We start from the raw sequence: 22,639 nt of genomic DNA, 5'->3' as shown, positions 1-22,639 counted from the left end.
ATTCAAGTGTAATATGTAATAATAAAGTTTATTATATTTTTTATCTCAAAGCCGCTCAATATTTTCACTAACAACATTGTTGCGACAGCATCATTTTTACAATAAGCAACACAGAGCGACTGTCATTCTCATCTGGTTTTGGAGCTCGGCCTGCAAGTGTTTGCAGTGATTATATTTTTTTAATCCAGCTTCTTTATTTCTGGCCCAACGTTTATTATATTTGTGTATTTCTGGTTGTCTCGCTAAGTGGTCCAGATTTTTTTAAATTTAAGCTTACAATGGTAAGTAAGAAATGCCATCCAATGTATGTCTCATATTGCGTACCACACCACGAAATTGTTAGTTCTTAGCAGGAATCATGTTCATGTTTCAATTATTTCTTTCTAGTCGGTGATCGAGTTCCTAAAGGATCTGCCGTCTTACGATGAACATAACTTTACATTGTACAACACGGATCATGGCATCAGATATTGCTCTAAGAGACCTTCGATATACCTCCCCACTAAGGACATTCCTTCAGAACAGAGTGAGTAAATGCTTTTTTAATCTGTCTGCATAAGGCCTTTAAATAAATGCTTTTTAAATTATTCTGCTGTTTCAATAGTTTGTCAGATTTTTTGGTTATGTTATGCCTCATCTGCAAGTTTAGACAAGTACATAAGTTAGTACAGTGCGTCTTTGTTTGTTGACATAATGCAACCTTGGAATAGTTGGAATTATTTTAGTGTCATGTTAGATGAGTAATTGGAGCGGAGAGGCAGGGACAAATCTGGAAAATGTTAGAAAAACAGTGTGTGTAGTAATTAATTGTGTGTATTATAATAAGATTCCTACATAAAGTTAGATGCAAATATATCTACTCTATCTAAGCAAGTAAGCGAGCCCACCTCCTCAAGGAATCCTATCAAACCTCGGGGAGATCTCTCAGAGATCCGTGATTTGCTCTGTATGGAACCTCTAAGCTTTTGATCATTTTTTGATATAGTCATACTTCACTTAGCATGGCCAGGCATGGCGGACTACAAATTATATAACCTTGAGACTAAACTCGACTCTGAGTCATGTTCCTAAAACTTTCTTTTTGTATTTTTCAGTAATAGTAACAGAAAAAACAAATATCCTCCTAAGATATCTACACCAGCAGTGGGAGAAAAAGGTAACTGTAATAAATAACATTAATTATAAACTGTTTACCAATATCTGGTTATCATTAGTTCAACTTGTTATCAATCTGAGATCACAAGCAATTAAACGAATGAACTTTAACCTGTTCCTAATTAAAAATAAAATTATGCCTGTAACTAGGCCACTAAGCTTGGTTGATTTATACCTAAGTAAATAAATAATATTGCATCAATATCAATTATCTACCTACATGTAAAATTACAACAAAAATTTAAAAGAAAATTAGAACTAGGTAACAACAGGTGGTCTTATCGCTAACAAGCGATCTCCTCCAGACAACCTTTGGGTACTGAGATTAACAACATGGATATTAAATTGTAGGTACAGTCATACATACTTATGATCGAACATTGTAAATTTTATAGCATTAGCGGTGCAGCAGAGTGGTGTTAACGGAATCGATATAAACAATTTCAACCCTAATAATTAATTAGCGTTAATTACGTTAATATTAACCTTAATTCACCATTTCAGCTAGAATTATCTATACCAATTCCGTTAACATTACTCCGCTGCACCAAAAATGCTATAAAATTTACGATGTCTGATTATTATACGCAACGCTACACACGCATGACAAGTATATGTTTCTAAAGCATACAAATGTCAGGGTTCATATTGTCATAATGCATGGCATACGTTGTGTACGTGGAAGTGTGTCCCTGCCTTAACTTGTGCCTGTATAGATACTGGCCACTGTAACTTATTATTTTCCTAATTCCAGAATAACAACTCCCCCAAGAAAAGGGACCAGAGCCACCTCGAGCAGAATGGCGACGAGCCGCGCCCGCGCAAGAGGCCCTGTCTCAACTCCCCGCTCAACTGAAACCACTCCGGAAAAGTTGTGCTTCAGTATTGAACATTCAAGTGTACGGCATTTTTGTATTACAGTTTGTATTCCGCTATATCAAAATATAAGGGAAAGTGTTTTTACTTATGGATTGTTTTACCTGTGGACACTAAAAACCTGAACACAACAAATCTTTTTGGTGTATGGCAACACTAACTGTCTGCCAGATTTAACCAGCTACGTTTAACCTTTCGTAATTTAAACCTATTGCATTAAACAAAGGATTTAAATTTGTGGTCTCTGACACACACTGCCTTAGACACACTGGCTTAGACATACGAAGGGTTAAAGTAGGACCAAGTTAACTCTGCGTGGCATTTGCAATACGAAAGTGTGGCAATGCCATCATTAATGTTAAGTTTCTATGAAAATATGACACTAGTAATGACACCCCTTCACTTTGTTCGGTTCAAGTCATTGCAAACTTAGCTTAGACGGACTCTTAATTCATTGCGTTCAGGTTAAATTGTTTAAGATTTTAACGGTGTACACAAGTGAAACCATGCATAAGTCGGGCATCACACTTTCCCTATTACTTTTTTATTTTGAGAAGGCATACAGTGCCATCTTGTGAATGAATTTATTTTATAAGTTTTTGTAACATCCGTTGTCCATCAGAAAGGTTGAGAAGATTTCATTCCAGTAAATTGTGATTAATTTAATTGCTTAAAAGTAGTAATTATTACACTTCTCGATTGTGTATCATGCACCTTAATATTTTCAGTGTCAATGTAATACTAAACAGTTTGGAAATAATTTAAAATCAATAGAGAATAAATTACTTTACAAAATGTTTAATTATTTATTTTGTTGTTAATCATTACTGTGTCGTAAAATAATAAGCAATAAGACTGGACTTGGTGAAGTATGTGTTCAGTAACCTAAGGGCTTAATTAACTATCAAGTAAAGGTGACCAAAGAAATGTAATGATGAATTCTGCTTTTATCAAAATTGTCACCTTATTCTGTTATGTCAAATTAATATGCCAATTATCTAACGATTTTATTAAGATTAACTAGTCTCAATGGCTTACCTTATAGTTATGATTTATGATTATTTTTTAAACATTGCATAGACAGCTTGCAATTTTTATAAGTTTTGTTTTAAAATATAAATTAATCAGGCTATGGTAAATGTCTTTTTTTTATGTGATTCGAAATTTAAATAATTTCGTTGGTTTCTATCTGAGGACGCCGTAATTGGTTGTCTGCTAATAATGCAATAAGTAGATTAATCTGTAATTTATAAACTGCATGTTTAAATTTTAGTTCATTTTCATCTATTTATCTGAAGTGGAAATAAAATATACCTACGGATGATTCTGGTCTTTTACTAAAGCGATTATGATCGAACTTCATAATTATTCTATATCTAATACAGATTTCTTTCCTCCACCAACAATCCATCATTTTTAGGGTTCCGTACCCAAAGGGTAAAAATGGGACCCTATTACTAAGACTCCACTGTCTGTTCTGTCACCAGACTGTATTTCATGAATCGTGATTTGAAAGCAGTTGAAATTTTCAGAGATGATTTATTTCTGTTACCGCTATAACAACAAATACTAAACAGTACGGAACCCTCTGTTGGCGAGACCGACTCGCACTTCATTCTTCACACACCTTAATGAGAGCCTACCACTAAAACCGCAATTTATGTATCTGCCTCTCTATTGCTCGAATTCGCATACGCAAGAGCGATAGCCAGACAAATACGAAATTTCGATTTTCGCGCTAGGGCCTCTGACGACAGGGACGCAGCAATACCACAGAATAAATAATAGTACTACCGTACAGAAAGGAAGCTTCCTACAAAACCGAAGTTTGACCACAGAATAAATAATAGTACTACCGTACAGAAAGGAAGCTTCCTACAAAACCGAAGTTTGACAGCGGTTCAGGGTCGAATCATGCTATCCCTTTCTAATACATGGCACTATCCCTTTCGGCCAATTAAGGTTGTCAAAATTCAAGTGATTATCTTATCTGTGGTCGTGCACGCAAAAGGAAGTCAAGTGGTGCCAACCCTAATAATTGCTCGGAGCAATGCTGAGCCGAGCGGAGCCGAGTTTGGCCGAAGTCAGGAGCTTCGCACCCCTGGTTTGACAGCGGTTCAGGGTCGAATCATGCTATCCCTTTCTAATATATGACACTATCCCTTTCGGCTATTTAGGGTTGTCAAAATTCAAGTGATTATCTTATCTGTGGTCGTGCACGCAGAAGGTAGTCAAGTGGTGCCAACCCTAATAATTGCTCGGAGCAATGCTGAGCCGAGCGGAGCCGAGTTTGACCGATCTCAGGAGTTTCGCACCCCTGGCAATACGGAGAATGGTGTGAAGCGCGTAAGACAAATTCGTGCTTTGATTTGTCAGCTAATGTAGATGGCGCTGCAAAGCTCCGTTCATTATGCATTCAACCTTAAGTTTACATTTCAAAATTCAGCCACAATACATGACGCCATCTTCTTCAGCTGTCCAACTTAGGGACTTGGTAAATCTTATACAATCAAATGGTTCCGTAAAATCACCCAACTAAACTATAATCCAGTACTAAAACTATGGTTCACAAGTTCAATATGTAATTTAGTAATACCATTTTTTTGTGTGTGTATGATTTATTCTACCTTTTATAAAGATATATTCTGGTTCAGAATTGTGACATTCAAAAAATAATCCAGGTTAACAAAGATATTCGAGTTACTTTTAGACCATAGTTGGGAGCTTTTGGACTATATAGTCCGTTTTTTTTAGCATTAGAAAGAACTTCACAGAAGTAAGCTTGTGGTTCCAAATCCGGCACTTTTAGCGGTAATCATTTGAAGTAAATTAATTGTATTGACCATGCTACATTAGATAATTCAATAATTATTAACAATTAAAGAGCCTGATAAAAACTGCACGCTTGCTTCTGTGGAGTTCTTTCTAATGCTAAAAAAAACGAACTATACATATTGGGTAATTTTACAGTAGCTAAAAAAAATTATAATGTATCATCTGGTGACAAGCAAAGGTCACCTACATCATTGAAATTATTGGACAATAAACTGTGTTACAAGTGTAATAAATAAAGTGCATTGTTACTTTAATTTTTTGATAGTACTTAGTGAGTTTTGCTTGTCACCCGACAGTATAGTCTGTATCTAAATGGTTATTTATCTAAATTTGCCATCTAGGTATGGTATGGGTAAGAAATGAAACAACAGCCTGACTGAAAAATAACTTTATTCTAATAATTATACTTATCTCACAATTTGCAGAAATGTTCTCATTGACAAGCTGCAAACAAATGTTAGATGTTAATGGGTACCTAATGGAATTGTTCTCTTAATTTTAATAGTGATAAATCTTACTTAAATTATAAACACCAAATACTAACTAGATCAAGTCTAAAAGCTTTCTTATATTGATTCTCACAAATAAAATCTTGACTGGCTGTCTGTTAACTAACATCAGCAAAAGAGAAAGATTAACTTAAAACAAAAATGCAGAGACCTAGTGTACAATAAATCAATTGTTTATTAATAAAGTTTCTGACTAGGCCTCAGAAAGTCAAATAGATATTTTAAAGTTGAGATATCTCCAACGAATGTCATGTTTAATCCTTGGCGGGTACTTCAATGACTCGAGGCTTGTCAATGATGCGGGCCGTGCGGTTGCCCTTCTCAACAATTCCAATAATCCAAGCTTGGTAGCCTTCCTGCTTTTCAATATCTTTGCAGTATGCAGCGGCTTGCTCACGGGGCAGGCAGATCAGCAGTCCTCCAGAAGTTTCCGGGGCATGTCCTTGGAGCAGCTGGAACATGTTTCCGCAAGCCTTTGCCACAGCTGCCATCTTGGCAATAACGGGCAGATTGTGGATAACAAAAGAAACTTCATTCTTCTGGTGAGATGCCAAATTTTGTGCATGGCCGAGCAGACCAAAGCCAGTAACATCGGTGGAGCCATGAGCATTGTACTTATGCATCAACCTAGCTGCGATGCGGTTCAGCCGGCTCATGGAGTCCATCGCTCGATGGTAAGCTTTACGAACATCCTCTTCCGATACAACTAGCTTGATTCTATTCCAACGTTCGGGCTGGTCGAGCCACTGGTGGGCATTTACTGCAACTTGGGTGCCCAGAGGCTTAGTGAGCACCAATACGTCGCCCATGACGGCGTTGTCGGGTACAATGTATTCGTTAGGCTGGCAAATAGTGGTGGCTACCCCCCCAATGGTGCACCAGGGGTTGATAACAGTTTGGCCTCCAGTCACAGAGGTGCCGGCTTCCAGAGCCGAATCCTTGAAACCTCTCATGATGAGCGGAATCACGACGTCGCGCTCCTTTTCAGTCATTTTAGTAGAGACGCCGAGAAGCATTAGCATATTGTCACATTCAGTCACACCCATTGCGTAGAGATCGCTTAGAACATTGGCACACGCGATTTTACCCATCATGTAGGGATCGTCGACGAGAGGGTAAAAAAAGTCAGTAGTTTGCACCAAACAAAGCCCGCCGTGCCTCAGCGGCGTCACAGAGCAATCCAAGCCGATGCCGATGCGCGGGATCGCCACATGCATAAACTGATCCTGCTCCTGCTGCGAATAGTCTTGCTGAAGAGACTCCACAAGTTTTCCCAATACATCTTGGGGTACTTTACAGCTTCTTCCCTTAAGGTCCGCAAAACGAGTCAATCGGAAACTCGCCTCCAAATCATGAGCCACCGGGTCGAATGGCCGACGCAAAGCTAAAGAATTGGGGTTACCGGCCATTTCGAGTTGAGCCGCAGCTAATGAATCTTGCGCTACACTAGATTGATACGACATATTACACTAAAACAAACCAATAACAATATTTGCGTGGATCTATTAGTACCACAATAGTTCGGAAACCCGACCCAACACGCCGTTCACTGACGCTTGCAAAATGGCGTCTCCTTTTACGAGAAGAAAATGGGGGCCGGAATGTATTTCGTAAAAGCCCCTCCTATTGGTCGATCGGTCACGTAAACAAAAATAGCTTGATTGTGATTGGTCGCAAAGTTTGTTGCCGATGTTTTTGACAAAGAAAACGTACTGAATAAAGCTAAGATTGCGGTGTTTCATCCCGGTTTAACAAGACAAGTGAATTTTGCGGCGTTGCTTGTTTTGATATTCCCGCTTTTTTTTAATGGTTTTACTCCTGAAGAAACATTAAACAGATTTACATTGTATTTATAATAAAACTTAGAAAAAACGTATTATAATAAATTTTTTTCATTGATTATTTAATAATCCAATAAAGTATTCTGGATAGTTTTCGTAAGTTGTCTAACATGGTTTATTACGCCTAATAGTTCCGTTTACATTTTTTTTACATAGACTCAAAGAGCATGTAATCACTACGTTTTAAGAGTCGGCACTCTCGAACAATCCTCGAACCGAATTATGAACGTACATATCCCAACACACCAAATACAGGCTTAAAGATCTCGCATCCAGGCCATAATTGTAAAAAAAAACCCACACACAATACTACCAACACAAAAAAAACAACGATAGGGCTCGACACTTCCAGTACCTACTGTTTATCGATATCGATAAATGTGCGATACGTCCTGCTGTATTTACCTACTGTACTACTGTAACAGTACATTTTGAGAATCACGTGGATTAATAAAATAAAAGAACATTATATATATATAAACAATTTTATTTTACATGATAAAAATAACATAGTTTATTATTCAAGTAGGCATATTACAATATGCTGAATTCGCGCGCATTCTTTTTAATCTGGTCCCTTTTTATTGAAGGCACTGGATGGAGAATGATTTCCACAAATGAACTTGTTTCCATTCAGCTTTTGAATAGGTAAATAAATACGCCAAATCCTCATTTCCTTTTTCTCAGCTTTGCCCATAATCGACATCTGAAATAAAGAGATTATCGATAAATTGGTCGTACACTATTCGTGTCATAGGTTTTGTTTCCGAACGTGATTATTTATTTATGTTAGCGTATTCGAACGAGTCCCTCCGTTCGTCTTGATTTTGGATTATCTATGTTTTGTCGATTATCTGTTGTGCGCCATTAAGCCCAATAAAAACTCATTGCTTATAAATAAGATATTTTATTATAAACATGGTGTAGAAGTGGTAAATAAAAATGGAAGCAGAAGAATATAAGAAACTTCTTGAGCAGCAGTCACAATTGGTAGCCGTGATGCAGCAACAAATGCTCATGCTACAAGAGCAAGTAAAAAATGTCACAACGCCGGATGTTAAAAGCCGCGTCTCTGTGCCCTGGCCGCAACCTTTAGAAGTAGATGATGGCGATCCTTACGAAAATCTTACCTTTTTCAAGAGCCGCTGGGAAGATTATTGCCTTGCTACCGGAATGAATAGTTGGAGTACCGAAAAAGATGAAACAAAAGCCGGGCTACTCCTCAGCGCAATCGGTACAAAAGCCATGAAAAAATATATGGATTTTGGCTTGTCTGAGATAGAGAAGAAGAGTCATAATGAAATATTAGCAAAAATGGAAAAGGTCATATTTCAAAAAACAAATGTAATATACTCCAGGTACTTGTTCAATATCAAAAACCAGAATGAAGAAAGCTTTGACGAGTATTTACTGGCTCTAAAGAAATTGGCTAAAAGATGCGATTATAAAGATTTCGAGGAAGAGATTTTAAGAGACAGAATTGTGGTGGGAATAAAGGATGGTGAAGTGATAAAAGAGTTGCTAAAAAAGCAAGACCTAACTTTAGAAACAGCCATCAATATCTGTCGTGCCTCGGAAGGTGCTGCTGCACAAGTTGCAGATCTAAAAAAATCTGAAGAGGTCAACAAGATTAATAAAAAAAGGCTGGATAAGGACACACCTAAAAAGTGTAAATTCTGTGGAGGCGTTCATGTATATCAAAAGAAAGTATGCCCAGCCTGGGGACAGCGTTGTGAAGAATGTGGTGGCCGAAACCATTTTAAAAAGGTTTGTAAGAAGCGTGGAACGGTAAAAGAATTACAAGAAGACTCTGATGACAGTGTAATCATAGCGGAGGTGAGGCACAATGAAGAGTCAGGTCATGTTGAGGCACCACTGTTGTTCCATATTGGCGAGAAAAAACAGAAAATATACTGTGCTTTGGACACAGGAGCTGCAGTTTCTGTGATGGGAGCAGAATACTATAAAAAGTTAACGGGTCAAAAGGATTTATTGGCTTTGACTCCACCAGTAAAAAAGCTGAAAGCTTTTAACGGCTCTCCCATCATTAATCATGGAAATGCATCCTTCTTAGTCACCAGAAAGAATCAGGATTATAAATTAAACTTTCACATTGTTAATGGAAAACATGAACCGCTTTTATCAGAGAAAGCTTGTGTAGCTCTGGGCTTTATTCAATACTGTGATGAAGTATCAACAGAGCTGGATCGTTCTAGTGCAGAGCATATAATGAAACAATATGAAGATGTCTTTGAGGGTTATGGCAGCCTCCCAGGTGAAGTGTCATTAGAGCTGGATGAATCAGTCCCAGCCCGGATTCAGCCTGCACGTCGAGTCCCAGTTGCACTAAAAGAAAAATTAAGAATGGAACTGGAACAACTAGAAGCTGATGGCATCATAGTAAAGGAGACGCAGCACACAGATTGGGTAAATAACATATTGATTGTTAGTCGAGATTCAAAATTCAGATTATGTTTAGACCCTATTCCGTTAAACAAAGCTTTAAAGAGACCAAACTTCCAATTCACTACTCTAGATGAGATGTTGCCTGAGCTCAGTAAAGCAAAGGTTTTCAGCACTGTAGATGCTAAGAAAGGATTTTGGCAGTGCCGTCTTACTGAGAACAGTAGTAAACTGACTACATTTTGGACTCCGTTTGGTCGTTACAGGTGGCTCCGTCTCCCGTTCGGGCTCTGTTCATCGCCTGAGATCTTCCAGCAACAACTCACCAGTCTCCTTAAGGATCTAAAAGGCATTGAGATTATAGCCGATGACATTTTAATTTATGGAGTTGGAGAGACAGTTGAAGAAGCTGTGTTGGATCATAATATTAAATTTGAAAAATTACTAATAAGGTTAAGAGAAATAAATTGTAAGTTGAATAAAGACAAAGTCAATCTGCTAAAAACATCAGTGAAATTTTATGGACATGTGTTAACCAATGAAGGTCTAAAGGTAGACAAATCTAAGGTAGAGGCTATTAACAACATGCCTACTCCAACATCTAGTAAGGATGTTTTACGTTTTCTGGGAATGGTTGGATACCTTAGCAGATTCATAAATAATCTCAGTATTCAAGCTACGCATCTTAGGAGGCTAACAAGAAAAGATGTGGATTTTGTCTGGTCTGAAGCAGAAGATAAAGAGTTTAATATGTTAAAAAAGAAAGTTAGTGATTTACCTACATTGCAGTATTTTGATGTAAATAAAGAAGTGGTTTTAGAATGTGATGCGAGTGAATATGGCTTGGGTGCTGCAATGTATCAGAACAATCAGGTAATAGCTTTTGCATCTAGATGTTTGACAAAGACAGAAAAGAAATATGCTCAAATAGAGAAAGAAATGTTAGCAGTGGTGTTTGCTTGCATCCGATTTAATCAATATGTAGCGGGCAATAGTAGAATTATTGTCAAGACAGATCACAGACCATTAATTAATATTGCAAATAAACCACTGATTGAAGCTCCAAAAAGACTACAAATGATGCTACTCACACTTCAAAAATATAATGTACAGTTACAATTCATTCAAGGAAAAGAAAATGTTGTAGCAGATGCCCTATCCAGAGCTCCAGTAACAGAGGTATGTGACACTTATGATCTGGAAAATAAAATTAAGGAAAAAAAAGTTTATAAACTGATAAGCAAAATTTCAAGTTTAAAATATTTAAAGATTACAGATAAACTCTTAGAAAAAATCAAAGAAGAGTCCATAAAAGACACACTTTGCCTACAGTTAAGTGAATATATTATTAACGGATTCCCCAGATACATATCAGACATGCCAGCAGAGGTCAAGATTTTTCATAAATTCAAACATGAACTGTCCACATCAGATGGGCTCATCTTCAGAAATAACCAGGTTTTGATTCCAGAAGCATTAAGAGCAGAGATGATACAAAGAGTTCATGTCAGTCACAACGGAGTTGCTAGTACCCTTCGTTTAGCAAAGGGAAACATTTTCTGGCCTGGAATGTCGGGTGAAATAAAAAAATATGTTGAGAAATGTACATTTTGTATGGCACATGCTCCGTCACAACAAAAACTGCCTCTAATGTGTCATGACATACCGGCTTACCCTTTCCACTATGTATCCATGGATGTATTTAGCGTGGGAGATCTAAAGTTTTTGGTCACTATAGATCATTACTCAGATTTTTTCGAATTAGACAAAATTTCTAATTTATCAGCTAACGAAATCATATCTATCTGTAAGAAAAACTTTGCTCGACATGGTGTTCCTCAGAGAGTATGCACAGACAATGCAACTAATTTTGCCAATGAGTCATTTAAGAAGTTTGCAGATAAGTGGAATTTCGAGCATGTGACATCATCACCGCATCATGCAGAGTCAAATGGAAAAGCCGAAGCTACTGTGAAAATTGCAAAGAAGCTAGTACTTAACAGCCTAGAAACCAAACAAGATTTATGGTACAGTTTACTTCATCAGCGTAATGTTCCTATAGAAATGGACAATACCAGTCCCTCTCAGAAATTATTTTCTAGAAGAACACGTTCTGGACTTCCTTGCCTGTTAAGACATTTAAAGCCAAACATAATTCCTGATATACCAGTTAAAATAAAAGAAAGAAAAGAAAAGATAAAACGGGAATGTGATAAAAGGTGTGCTGAGCTGCCAGAGTTACAGGTAGGACAGAATGTTGTTACTCAACTTCAGCCAGAGGTTGATAAGAGATGGAGTTTTGGTATCATCACAAAGAAACTAAATAAAAGATCGTACATAGTACAGGTAAATGATAAAGCATACAGAAGAAGTAGAGTTCATATAAAGCCTTACAGTGGGGACACTGTAGATGGTGGTCACCCTAGTCAGACACAGGTCCCAGATCACCAACCGCTGCACGATAGAGAACCAGAGTTTACTGGCTTTGAATTAGTGGAAGAGAACCAGTATACTAACCCTCTAGTGGTTCAGCCACCAATCAGAGAACAACATCCACCGATGGAACCTGAAGAGGCCGTGCGTCGCAGTGGGCGGGCTAAGACACAACCACGTCATCTAAGAGACTATGTTGTATCTTGTTTTGAGAAAGGGAGATGTTTCCGAACGTGATTATTTATTTATGTTAGCGTATTCGAACGAGTCCCTCCGTTCGTCTTGATTTTGGATTATCTATGTTTTGTCGATTATCTGTTGTGCGCCATTAAGCCCAATAAAAACTCATTGCTTATAAATAAGATATTTTATTATAAACAGGTTTCTTAGTTTTTTACTTAAAAATACTTTATTTACAAAATATTTTCGTTTTAATCATGGATTGTACACGACTAAAACTAATTAAATTAGTAACTGTTAACGACTCAAAGTAAAAAATGAAAATATTGCATACAAACATCAGTTTACCGACCTGTTCGGATCAAGTGGAAATTTGGCCAAAAATGCGTCAGTAGTTAGTCTTCTTACACACCCACTACAAACTTCACATTTCCTTAAAGATTTGGCCCCCATTTAAATAACAGCTAAAGTTATTTTACCAATTACAATAAAAAATAACCACGTATTTCCACGTTCACGACAATTCAAATGACGTTTGACGTTTTACTACCAATCATACCAACCTAAAGAAAAGTAAGTATAATACGTCTATGTTAAAAGTAAGTATGGTATGTGCCACGAAAATGCAACAGCAGTCATTTTAATTCGATAAGATTGTTTCTATGCCTCAATGTTGGTAACAAGTACGTTCTTAATTTATCAAAGTATGGGGTGTCGTTTTAACGTGGCAACATGCTTTTACTTGGCATTTTGTATTTTCTGCCAATCAGGAGAAAGTATTAAAAAATTGGAATTTAGGTGCTACTGTGATAGGAGCGTCACTGTGATTTTGATACGAAAGCCATTATCATTGGTTTAAATTCAGTCAAAATTAAGTTTTCGGAAAGTTTTGAATAAATGCTGGCGGTTTGATTTCGTCGGCAATATTTTGGACAGTGAATATTTTGACAATGGCTATATTATATTTTATTTAGCTAAATTATGAACATCCATAACAATCATAATACACAATGGCTCTAACCGGGTTTAGAAAGATCGAAAATGAAGCGGGCTACCCGTGTTATATCGAGTAAGTATCCGGCTATGAATCAAAGGAATTTATCCTAAATTGTACGGCTTACCAGAATATTTCAAGTTTAATTTCGATACTTGCATTATATTTAACATCTGTATATTAAATAACTCAATTGTGGTCAGTCATTGACTCGTGTTAAGTAAACCAGCGCAAGAATGCGGAAGTAATGTCAACTCTCGTTTACAGTGAAGCAACTGGAAGACAGCAAAATGACCATCCAGAGTTCTGCAAGATCATGGAATCTCTGGAGGAGTACAACGGGATTAAATACAGCGCGTATCGTATCGCCTTCAAGGTGTTTGCCCTGCAGAGACAGCTTAGGGGTTAGTACCTATTACATTTACATAAATATTGAATGTACTTTTAAAGCTGAGATATTTGAGTTTACTTTTAAAGCTTTTAACTGATAAATATAAAAATAAAAAAATTCTAAGCACTGAATAAACCTAGTTACATACCTATTGCATTTCAAAAACATTTATTTCATAAATTAATTTTAGGTTTTAACTAATATTGTTGTCCCCTTCTGGCTGAAGGCCCCCTCCATCGATTTCCACTTGTCTCTGTCCTTTGCTATTTGGATCCAGTTTAGCCCAGCAGTTTTTTTAATGTCTTTGTCCCATCTTGTACATGGTTTGCACTTTTAAATGATATTGAACTGTTATATATTATATACCTATATACTTTTTTTAAGTGAATTGTTTTGGATTAAGTTGTTAGGTAAATTGACATTTAAAATTATTTAGATTATTGCTACTTACGTCTAATATTGTGTTTGATTTCAATTATGTACCTATCATATGTTTAACAGAAATCATAAAGATATTAATTTATCATCATGTGAACCCAGTCGACAATGACCTCTGTATAACCATGGTCTCATTTTAAAATTCACAGTTCCAGCCCTACGCATCAGTTCTGGAGTGTTCGCTCGCCACCAGCTAAGCCTATCAGAGACAAGCTTATCACTGGACACAGGGGAGCTGGAGGCAGTGCTGGCCGACATATACTTTGCTGCGGAGAAGGAAGGCCTGTTCACAGGGGACGTTGACTTGGCAGTGGACTTGTTGATCAATCTGCTGCTTAATGTGTATGACAAGTGAGTTGCTGACTGGTAATACTTACATGTAGGCCTCAGATGTATGGAGCATAATTTATTCATAGGGAGTTCCGAGTTCCTGTACTCTGTATCTTTAGGTATTTAAATAAAAGTAAACAAACTACATTTTCAGGTAGTTATAACATTTATTGGTTAACCAACCAAATACAAAACCGCCTGGATCAGTCACTGAACGCCCTGACTTTAACCTACATTATTTGATCGTGTAATGTTTCCAAGCCCACACGCTATCTTCTTACAGGACTCCTCAGAACCTTCTTAGCCTTAACCTGTTTGTTTTTTGGTCTTTTACATGTAAACATGCAACTCACATATTTTTTATTATGAATTCCTTCAGAGACAGAAAAGAGCCAATCAGAGTGCTAGCCGCTAAGACGTTGCTCATCATCCTAAGTGAGGAGTCGGTGTCAGACAAATGGGCAGCCCTAGCCAACTGCTGCGCGGACCACAACGGCTGCGTGTCGCCGCGGCGTCTGGCGGCGCTACTGTCGAATGTAGCCGCCCTGCCAGAGTTATTGGGCGACCCGTGCGAACAGATACAGAGCGACATTGACAGTTGCTTTGATAAGGTAACTAACTAACTATTATGGCTCAGCGATTCTCGTTTCGCGAATGAGAGCAAAAGGTATAGGTATAGGTTTGATAAGGTATGTTACAAATAAATGGCAATACAAAAGACAAAAGGTAAGTTTAAAGCTTAATTACACGCAATTAAGTTTAGTTTAAGATCATCATCATCATCATCTCAGCCATAAGACGTCCACTGCTGAACATAGGCCTCCCCCTTATGGGGGGTGAATGCCATAATCGCCACGCTTGGCAGGCGGGTTGGCGATCGCAGTCGAGTACACCGAATTTGAGGGACGCTGCTGCCCGTCCACCGGTGGTCTTGGACATAGTTTAAGGACATACCCGGGTCCAAGTTTAAGATAATGTTAAAAATTGTAAAAGTTTCAATCAGTGCCATAAAGTGGTATTCCACTTCACCACTATAATTCTTCTTCTAATCTCTTCAATGTCCAATGTGTATTTTGTCTCACATTTTGCTTAATGAGAGAGTGAGACGCAATGACGTCGGACCGACATATTGGATACCACCCATACTCAGATTGTTATTCCAATAAATGTGACAAGTTGACAACCACCTCTTCTAGTATGTTACTTCATGGAATAAAATGTATGGAAAACTTTTTTGGACGGGACAGATTTCACAAAAACTAAGTGATAATACTATAGTGTGTATAAAAGATATAGTGTGTATAAAAGATAGATCCCTAGTGACGCAGAGGGGGGAGGGGAGGGGAGGGTTGATGAAAAATAACTTCGGTCAACAACGTACATATCCCAATTAAAAAAAGTCTTCTATTAATTATGCCATAATTTTAGCTAATTTCCCTGAATTATTCGTCCCCAGAGCGCCGGCATGCTGGGTGCGCCTGCGCGGAGTGTAGCGACGTGGGGAGCATCCTGCGCACGCGTCACCTGGCTGGGCGTGAGCGCGCGCGTGCGCGCCAGCAGGAACAGCTCCTGCGTCAGCGCAGCGTGTGCCAAGTGTCAGGAACCACTCATACAGGTACACTCCTTTGATCACACGGAAGGTAGGATCCTATACACGCTAATTTTAACCACGCATTTCTAAGGTCAAAGGAAGTAAAAAATGTAATATGAGTTTAGGTCAATTCCGCCAAAAAAATTTTTTTTGTTTTGTTTTTTCAATTTTTTTATTGTACCTATTTGTACATAAAAAATCAATGTTATTGGTAAACTTGTCACTTAAATTTGATTTTTTACATTTTTTAGGGTTCCGTACCCAAAGGGTAAAACGGGACCCTATTACTAAGACTTCGCTGTCCGTCCGTCCGTCCGTCCGTCCGTCCGTCGGTCCGTCTGTCTGTCACCAGGCTGTATCTCACGAACCGTGATAGCTAGACAGTTGAAATTTTCACAGATGATGTATTTCTGTTGCCGCTATAACAACAAATACTAAAAACAGAATAAAATAAAGATTTAAATGGGGCTCCCATACAACAAACGTGATTTTTGACCAAAGTTAATATGTAAGTATGGCATCCATACATACCATGTTTATTAATAATTATTTACACTCTGATTAAATCTTACTTTACAGGTTCTAAAATTCAAATGCTCAAAATGCTGCGATACATACTTCTGCGAGAAGTGCTACCTCTATGACAAAGACTTGACGACAGTCAGTGGGCACAAGAATACTCATTTAGTACATGAAATTATTGATGGAGAGGTAAGCAACCGCACACATAATACATAATATATGTGAGTAGTAGACAGATAGTACTATTCGTTTTTTTAGCGTTAGAAAAAAGGTAAACAATCTTGACGTGTCTTTTTATTGAAAAACACTTGAAAAAAATAGATCACGGCAAATAGAATCATATACGATTTTATACATTCTTTTGCTTTCATAATAGTTACAAATTTTTAAAAAACGTTTTAAAATTAAAAGACACGTCAAGAACGCGTAGTCTTTTTCTAATGCTAAAAAATGAACTATAATACTATAGGTTGGAACACTTGGAACGTGTTAGCAAACTAGACGGGAAACAGTATCTCCTTCATACATATTTTTTAATTACTGGCACTACAATTTCAATAAGCATTTAGTATGAATATAATGATTTATTAGCATAACAATTTGCTACGAAAAAGTGACATAGCTTAGGATTAATTCTAATTTCAGACTAAACCCCAAGAATGTCTAAGCTTCATCAAAACAATGAGACGCTTCTTCTTCTGCACCAAAACTAGAAAGAAGACCAAGAAGAAAACCACAAAGAAAGCGATTAGCATGACGAAAGAGAAGGAGACAGTTAAGAAAGAGAGGCCGGCTATGTTCACGTCGACTGTTGGCAAGGCGTCGGGACACGTGAATAATAACCCGGCGAGCATGCTGCAGGATATTATAGTGCAGTTGGAGACACAGAATAAGTAAGTTCTATTAACTAACTAGTAATCTGCGCCAGGGATGTTGCGGATGCAGATTTTTTGACATCCGCGGATGCGGATGCGGATATTTAAAGGCTCACATCTGCGGATGCGGATGTCAAGATTAGGTACTTAAAAATATCAAATATTACATTTTTAGTATTTTTTATTTCAAAAATATAACGAGACGGTTAGTATTTGAGCAACAATATAGGTGCGTTATATTTAATAAACAGTTACTTGGCTGACTTTGCTGGATCTAGACGATTTCGTTATAGGTAATGATGAAATTACCTAGCACTTACGCCGCCGCTAAGACGTCTCTGTACCGACTTGTTCGAAATCCGTATCCGCATTAAGCTCCGCATCGCTTTTATGCGGAAGCGGATGCAGATGTGGATGTTGAAAATAATGCGGAAACTCCGCGGGTGCGGATGCGAATATTCGCAACATCCCTGATCTGTGCCAATCTGCCAATAAAAAAAATGATCCACTTTGTAGATAGTCCGCACGATCCCTATATTGATCGGTATTCGATCTATTTTCAGAGCACTAGAAGAGCTGTCCAATCAGTTACAAAATACGAAAGAACCAGAAGAGGGGCTGAGGGTGAAGGTGGACGCTCACTGGAGTCAGATATCCAAGCAAATAAACAGGCTGAAAATACTTAAGGTAAATCAAGTTTCCATGGTCAGCTAAGTAAGATTGACATTTGATCGTCATTTAATGTCATCATTTAAGAGTTCGGACAATTTATCGCAAAAATAAATATTGTATGGAACATGATAATTTTTTTTTAACAATTTGGACTGCAGTTTTTGAGTATAATTTGGAAATTTTATAAAGATACTGTGTACATAATATGAGTTTAATAAATCTTATCCTGTTTTTTGATGGTTTGGTTTGCTGCTATAATTTTTGATGGTTTTGCGATGATTTGTCTGATCACTGGTCATCGGTTAAGACTGCCTTAGCAAAAGAGGCGAGAACCGAAACGCACCGACTCCCAGGGCCAGAGTTATCTTAAATTAGTGACCTGCCCCGGCTTCGCACAGGTTACACAAGACCTTAACAAATTATACACCCAAACCTTCCTCAAGAATCACTCTATTGATAGGTGAAAACCGCATGAAAATCCGTTCAGCTGTTTTAGAGTTTAACGCGAACATGCATACAGACGCGGCGAGGGACTTTGTATTAGCCGGCGTATTGTGCATAGCTTTATCTATCTTTATCCACGTGATAAAATAACTGTCACTTTTTAACACCGTAGGATAGAAAGGGAGGGACACCGTTTTATCACGCTGTCGCGTAGACAAGAACGACCATCATATCCGTACAGGTGTAGTGATGTATCCTGTATGTGAGAAGTATAGTAATCAACTTACATATATTGGCCTTCAGCGCGATCCTCGTATAAAATTATATGACTCATATTACAATCTTTTGATTACAGGAAAACCTCTCATCCAACACAACACTACCTACAGCAGAACCCGAACACCCCCAAGCCTTCGATCTCTTCAGCCCCATACCAACGCTAGAACAGAGCGACAAGCGCTCCAAGCTGTCGCAGGCTCCGAGAGTACTAAGTCTGGACTCCGGGAACTTCTCTGTGATGTCCAAACAGCAAGAGCCGCTTGTGACAGTGTCCGGAGATGCCTTGAAGCCGGTGATGGTTCATAAGTCGGACAGCATATCAACGGTTTCTATAAAGGATATTAGCAGTTGGTATAATGGTGAGTCCCTACTCCCTACCAATACTAGAACAGAGTGAAAGCGCTCCAAGCTGTCCCAGGCTCCGAGAGTACTAAGTTTAGACTCCGGGAACTTCTCTGTAATGTCCAAACAGGAGCCGCTTGTGACAGTGTCCGGAAATGCCTTGAAGCCGGTGAAGGTTCATAAGTCGGACAGCATATCAACGGTTTCTATAAAGGATATTAGCAGTTGGTATAATGGTAAGAGTTCCAAAAAAGGCCGTACAACGACCTCAATGACCACGACTGCTCTGACAAGAGTATCCGACTAAGAAGAAGAAGAAGAGTTCCAAGTGTTCCAACAGTGGTTATATTATGTTATTACTGGGTCCCATCTCAACAAATAACACGACGCGACGACGGCTCATATTCAATACCTTCTTATGGCCACTGTTACATTCTGTATTTTTGGAAATTACTATTATGGTAAAAAACCGTCTAATGGTGATCCCACACTGGCTATTATATAACGTTATACAACATCGTGTGACAGGGTCATCATGCTAGTATTGATAGGGTTTTATTATGTTATTCCTGCTACATAATGTTATGGACTCCCATAACTGTCTTTTCTGGGTTTTTTTATTGTTTTAATGCACCTTTAGTTCAATTTACACCATGGAACACAATGAACACACTTGCCCAATCTTAGTGTCAGACATAATTCTGCTTAACTTTTTTCCTATATCAATCTTAGATAAAGATAAAGATAGTTTAGTAGGCATACACCGGCTCCAACCCTACACCTGTGCCTCGATCGAGAAGATTTAAAATCCCCTCAATTGGAGGAGGGTATCCCAATATGGGACCGATAACAAACTCGGCGGGGCACACTTTACTTGAAAAAGTTAATTTTAACCAACCTATTTATTACAGAAACAGAGCACGCAAGCAAGCAAATAGCAGACTGCACATCCCAATCCATATCAGCTACAGAACAAAAGTACGCGGCCGACATCCGCTCAGTAGAGACCAGTAACGACAAGATGAAGGAACTGAACGCGGACTTGGACACGGTACTGGACCGGTTGCAGCAGATATTGACTAATAACTTCGCTATGGATGGTAAGTGTTACCAAACCAGCCCAGTCTATATCAGCCACAGAGCAAAAGTACGCGGCCGACATCCGCTCAGTAGAGACCAGTAACGACAAGATGAAGGAACTGAACGCGGACTTGGACACGGTACTGGACCGATTGCAGCAGATATTGACTAATAACTTCGCTATGGATGGTAAGTGTTACCAAACCAGCCCAGTCTATATCAGCCACAGAGCAAAAGTACGCGGCCGACATCCGCTCAGTAGAGACCAGTAACGACAAGATGAAGGAACTGAACGCGGACTTGGACACGGTACTGGACCGGTTGCAGCAGATATTGACTAATAACTTCGCTATGGATGGTAAGTGTTACCAAACCAGCCCAGTCTATATCAGCCACAGAGCAAAAGTACGCGGCCGACATCCGCTCAGTAGAGACCAGTAACGACAAGATGAAGGAACTGAACGCGGACTTGGACACGGTACTGGACCGGTTGCAGCAGATATTGACTAATAACTTCGCTATGGATGGTAAGTGTTACCAAACCAGCCCAGTCCATATCAGCCACAGAACAAAAGTACGCGGCCGATATATCCGCTCAATAGAGACCAGTAACGACAAAATGGATTGGAAGACAGGCTTTTTTTTTTCATTTTGTAGAATATTTTTTGACAAAAGATTATTCACCTGTTTTATAATACGCTTTTTCTACTGGCTTTTGAAATTAGCCATTAGGTATGTATTCGTCATTTTTCAATGTACTGTAATTCTGCTCAAATGATACATTGACTCCCTTAACCTTTTATAAGCCAGAGTGAATTTATTCCTACAGTTATTTTGAATTTTATACCAAAGTAATAGGGTTCAATTTCCTTTGTTTCCTGACACCCCGTTATTTCCATTGAAGACTAAACCTTGCCGTTTTCATTCCAGAATCTTCGTTCGACAACAACCAACTGCGGGAAACCGCGAACGAGATGGAAGGTTTGCTCGGAACGCTCATCCGAGGCGTGGAACAGAGAGCTACCCTCAATGCCACTAAGGGGTTAGTCTAACCCAAAGAGAATAGAGTGTATAGAGACGGATTGTCGAAGTAAATTATGTAGCCACTGTAAATTTACTGCCATCTTTCGACAGAAGATATAACTGTTAGAACGCCATTTGACTTTGATCCTTATTCTTTCACTGATTAATGTGTTAACTTATTGAATATTAATATTAACGCCATCTGCTCGACTATAGGTCAAATGTATGGTGCAATCTTTTCGAGCGATGGCATCCTACCCTACCTATAACCTTCAGCGTACTCTCGAGTAGATCGCGTTAATATTAATATTTAACAAGTTAAACATAAATCAGTGAAAGCATAATGATCAAAGTTAAATGCCGTGCTAACAGTTTTAATCGTCTGTCGAAAGATGGCAGTAAATGTACTGTAGCTACATAATTTACCATGACGGTAAATATCAGAACCGAATAGAGAGCTATTTCAAATTCTTTTTCTTCAGTCTAGCCTTAAGGCCGAGCCACACCGGCTTGCGTGTGCGTGACGTGCGCTAAAATGTTGGAGCCGCACACACACACGTCACGCAAGCTGTGTGCCATCTCTCATAAGGATCTGTATACTACAACGCCGCACACGCACGTGCACGTCACGCACACGCAGCCGGTGTGCACAGGCCTTTAACCCTTTGAACGCCACGCCTATCGTGCGGGGCGTCATCGTGAACCTTGTCGGAATGCACGAAGGTTGATATTGGGCTGCAGCCGCGCGCGTCCGTTGACGTCTTTGACGGTCAAACGGCTATTATGTTAGGGTGGCATTCCACCTGTCCAATGTCACTGCGTTTCACTCTCTTATTAAAGCAAAATGTGAGACGCAATACAAATTAGACAAAGAAATTGGATAGGTGGAATACCACTTAAGTTGACTATTTTCAACAGATTTTTGCCCCTATTGCTTTGGTAATGCTAATGGGTACGGGGAAACAGTAGATCTGTTTTAACCTTTTTATGTACCACTTGTAAGCTGTTAATATTTTCTTTGTACTTTAACCAGCGGTCCGACCGGCGGCAATCAGCGATGAGCGAGCTTTTTCTAGGGTGGCGAGTATACATTTCGTTCATTAACAAGATTTCGACGGCATTGTTTTAAATTGTCGGCGATCAACGATTAATATGTATAAACATTTTTTAACCTTTTGAACGCCACAGACGGCAATTGACGTCAACTCAAAATCGTGACAACGACGCCAAAGACGGCATTTGACGTCGATCGAGTTTTGATGAAAATCTACTTAACAACACCCCACTTTTAGATTGGCAATATTTATTCACAAAAATAAATTTTACCCTCGTGGCATCAGTGGCACGGCAAATGGATGCGCTGTTTGGCGTTCAAAAGGTTAAACACGAGAATTACTGGCCTAGTCTATCGTTAGTCGATTACTCG

The 22,639-nt window shown here is 38.6% G+C and overlaps 4 protein-coding genes across 4 annotated transcripts; 3 read left to right on the top strand and 1 right to left on the bottom strand.

The window, feature by feature from the left end:
* Positions 1–115: 115 nt before the first annotated feature.
* Positions 116–2,103, top strand: LOC134672335 (DET1- and DDB1-associated protein 1). Its single transcript, XM_063530231.1, has 4 exons — positions 116–281; positions 388–526; positions 1,095–1,156; positions 1,910–2,103. Exons 1-4 carry the CDS (start codon positions 279–281, stop codon positions 2,009–2,011), a joined length of 306 nt encoding a protein of 101 aa, XP_063386301.1. The 5' UTR covers positions 116–278; the 3' UTR covers positions 2,012–2,103.
* A 3,136-nt stretch (positions 2,104–5,239) lies between these two features.
* Positions 5,240–6,962, bottom strand: LOC134672026 (inactive selenide, water dikinase-like protein). The gene has a single exon (XM_063529926.1). It carries the CDS (start codon positions 6,836–6,838, stop codon positions 5,630–5,632), a length of 1,209 nt encoding a protein of 402 aa, XP_063385996.1. The 5' UTR covers positions 6,839–6,962; the 3' UTR covers positions 5,240–5,629.
* Positions 6,963–8,081: 1,119 nt separating this feature from the next.
* Positions 8,082–10,001, top strand: LOC134672025 (uncharacterized). Its single transcript, XM_063529925.1, has 2 exons — positions 8,082–9,643; positions 9,886–10,001. Exons 1-2 carry the CDS (start codon positions 8,159–8,161, stop codon positions 9,922–9,924), a joined length of 1,524 nt encoding a protein of 507 aa, XP_063385995.1. The 5' UTR covers positions 8,082–8,158; the 3' UTR covers positions 9,925–10,001.
* Positions 10,002–12,970: 2,969 nt separating this feature from the next.
* Positions 12,971–21,687, top strand: LOC134672242 (dystrophin-like). The gene is made up of 12 exons (XM_063530143.1): positions 12,971–13,301; positions 13,494–13,630; positions 14,205–14,406; positions 14,765–14,996; positions 15,842–16,000; positions 16,556–16,687; positions 17,144–17,391; positions 17,937–18,060; positions 18,845–19,127; positions 19,170–19,346; positions 20,022–20,210; positions 21,121–21,687. Exons 1-12 carry the CDS (start codon positions 13,243–13,245, stop codon positions 21,240–21,242), a joined length of 2,064 nt encoding a protein of 687 aa, XP_063386213.1. The 5' UTR covers positions 12,971–13,242; the 3' UTR covers positions 21,243–21,687.
* The last annotated feature ends 952 nt before the right edge of the window (positions 21,688–22,639 follow it).

The sequence above is a fragment of the Cydia fagiglandana genome, chromosome 16 (assembly GCF_963556715.1).
Source record: "Cydia fagiglandana chromosome 16, ilCydFagi1.1, whole genome shotgun sequence".
Taxonomy (NCBI): Eukaryota; Metazoa; Arthropoda; class Insecta; order Lepidoptera; family Tortricidae; genus Cydia; species Cydia fagiglandana.
This window is presented reverse-complemented; position numbering and strand designations above follow the sequence as displayed.

What these genes read in the sequence shown, in the direction of transcription:
- LOC134672026 (XM_063529926.1), bottom strand. Translation starts at nt 6,838, where the DNA reads ATGTCGTATCAATCTAGTGTAGCGCAAGATTCATTAGCTGCGGCTCAA.
- LOC134672335 (XM_063530231.1), top strand. An exon ending in GGACATTCCTTCAGAACAGA is followed by an intron (nt 527 to 1,094) that starts GTGAGTAAATGC and finishes TGTATTTTTCAG; the next exon opens with TAATAGTAACAGAAAAAACA. An exon ending in ACCAGCAGTGGGAGAAAAAG is followed by an intron (nt 1,157 to 1,909) that starts GTAACTGTAATA and finishes TCCTAATTCCAG; the next exon opens with AATAACAACTCCCCCAAGAA.
- LOC134672025 (XM_063529925.1), top strand. Translation starts at nt 8,159, where the DNA reads ATGGAAGCAGAAGAATATAAGAAACTTCTTGAGCAGCAGTCACAATTG. An exon ending in AGACGCAGCACACAGATTGG is followed by an intron (nt 9,644 to 9,885) that starts GTAAATAACATA and finishes TGGTCGTTACAG; the next exon opens with GTGGCTCCGTCTCCCGTTCG.
- LOC134672242 (XM_063530143.1), top strand. Translation starts at nt 13,243, where the DNA reads ATGGCTCTAACCGGGTTTAGAAAGATCGAAAATGAAGCGGGCTACCCG. An exon ending in GGCTACCCGTGTTATATCGA is followed by an intron (nt 13,302 to 13,493) that starts GTAAGTATCCGG and finishes TCTCGTTTACAG; the next exon opens with TGAAGCAACTGGAAGACAGC. An exon ending in GTCAGGAACCACTCATACAG is followed by an intron (nt 16,001 to 16,555) that starts GTACACTCCTTT and finishes CTTACTTTACAG; the next exon opens with GTTCTAAAATTCAAATGCTC.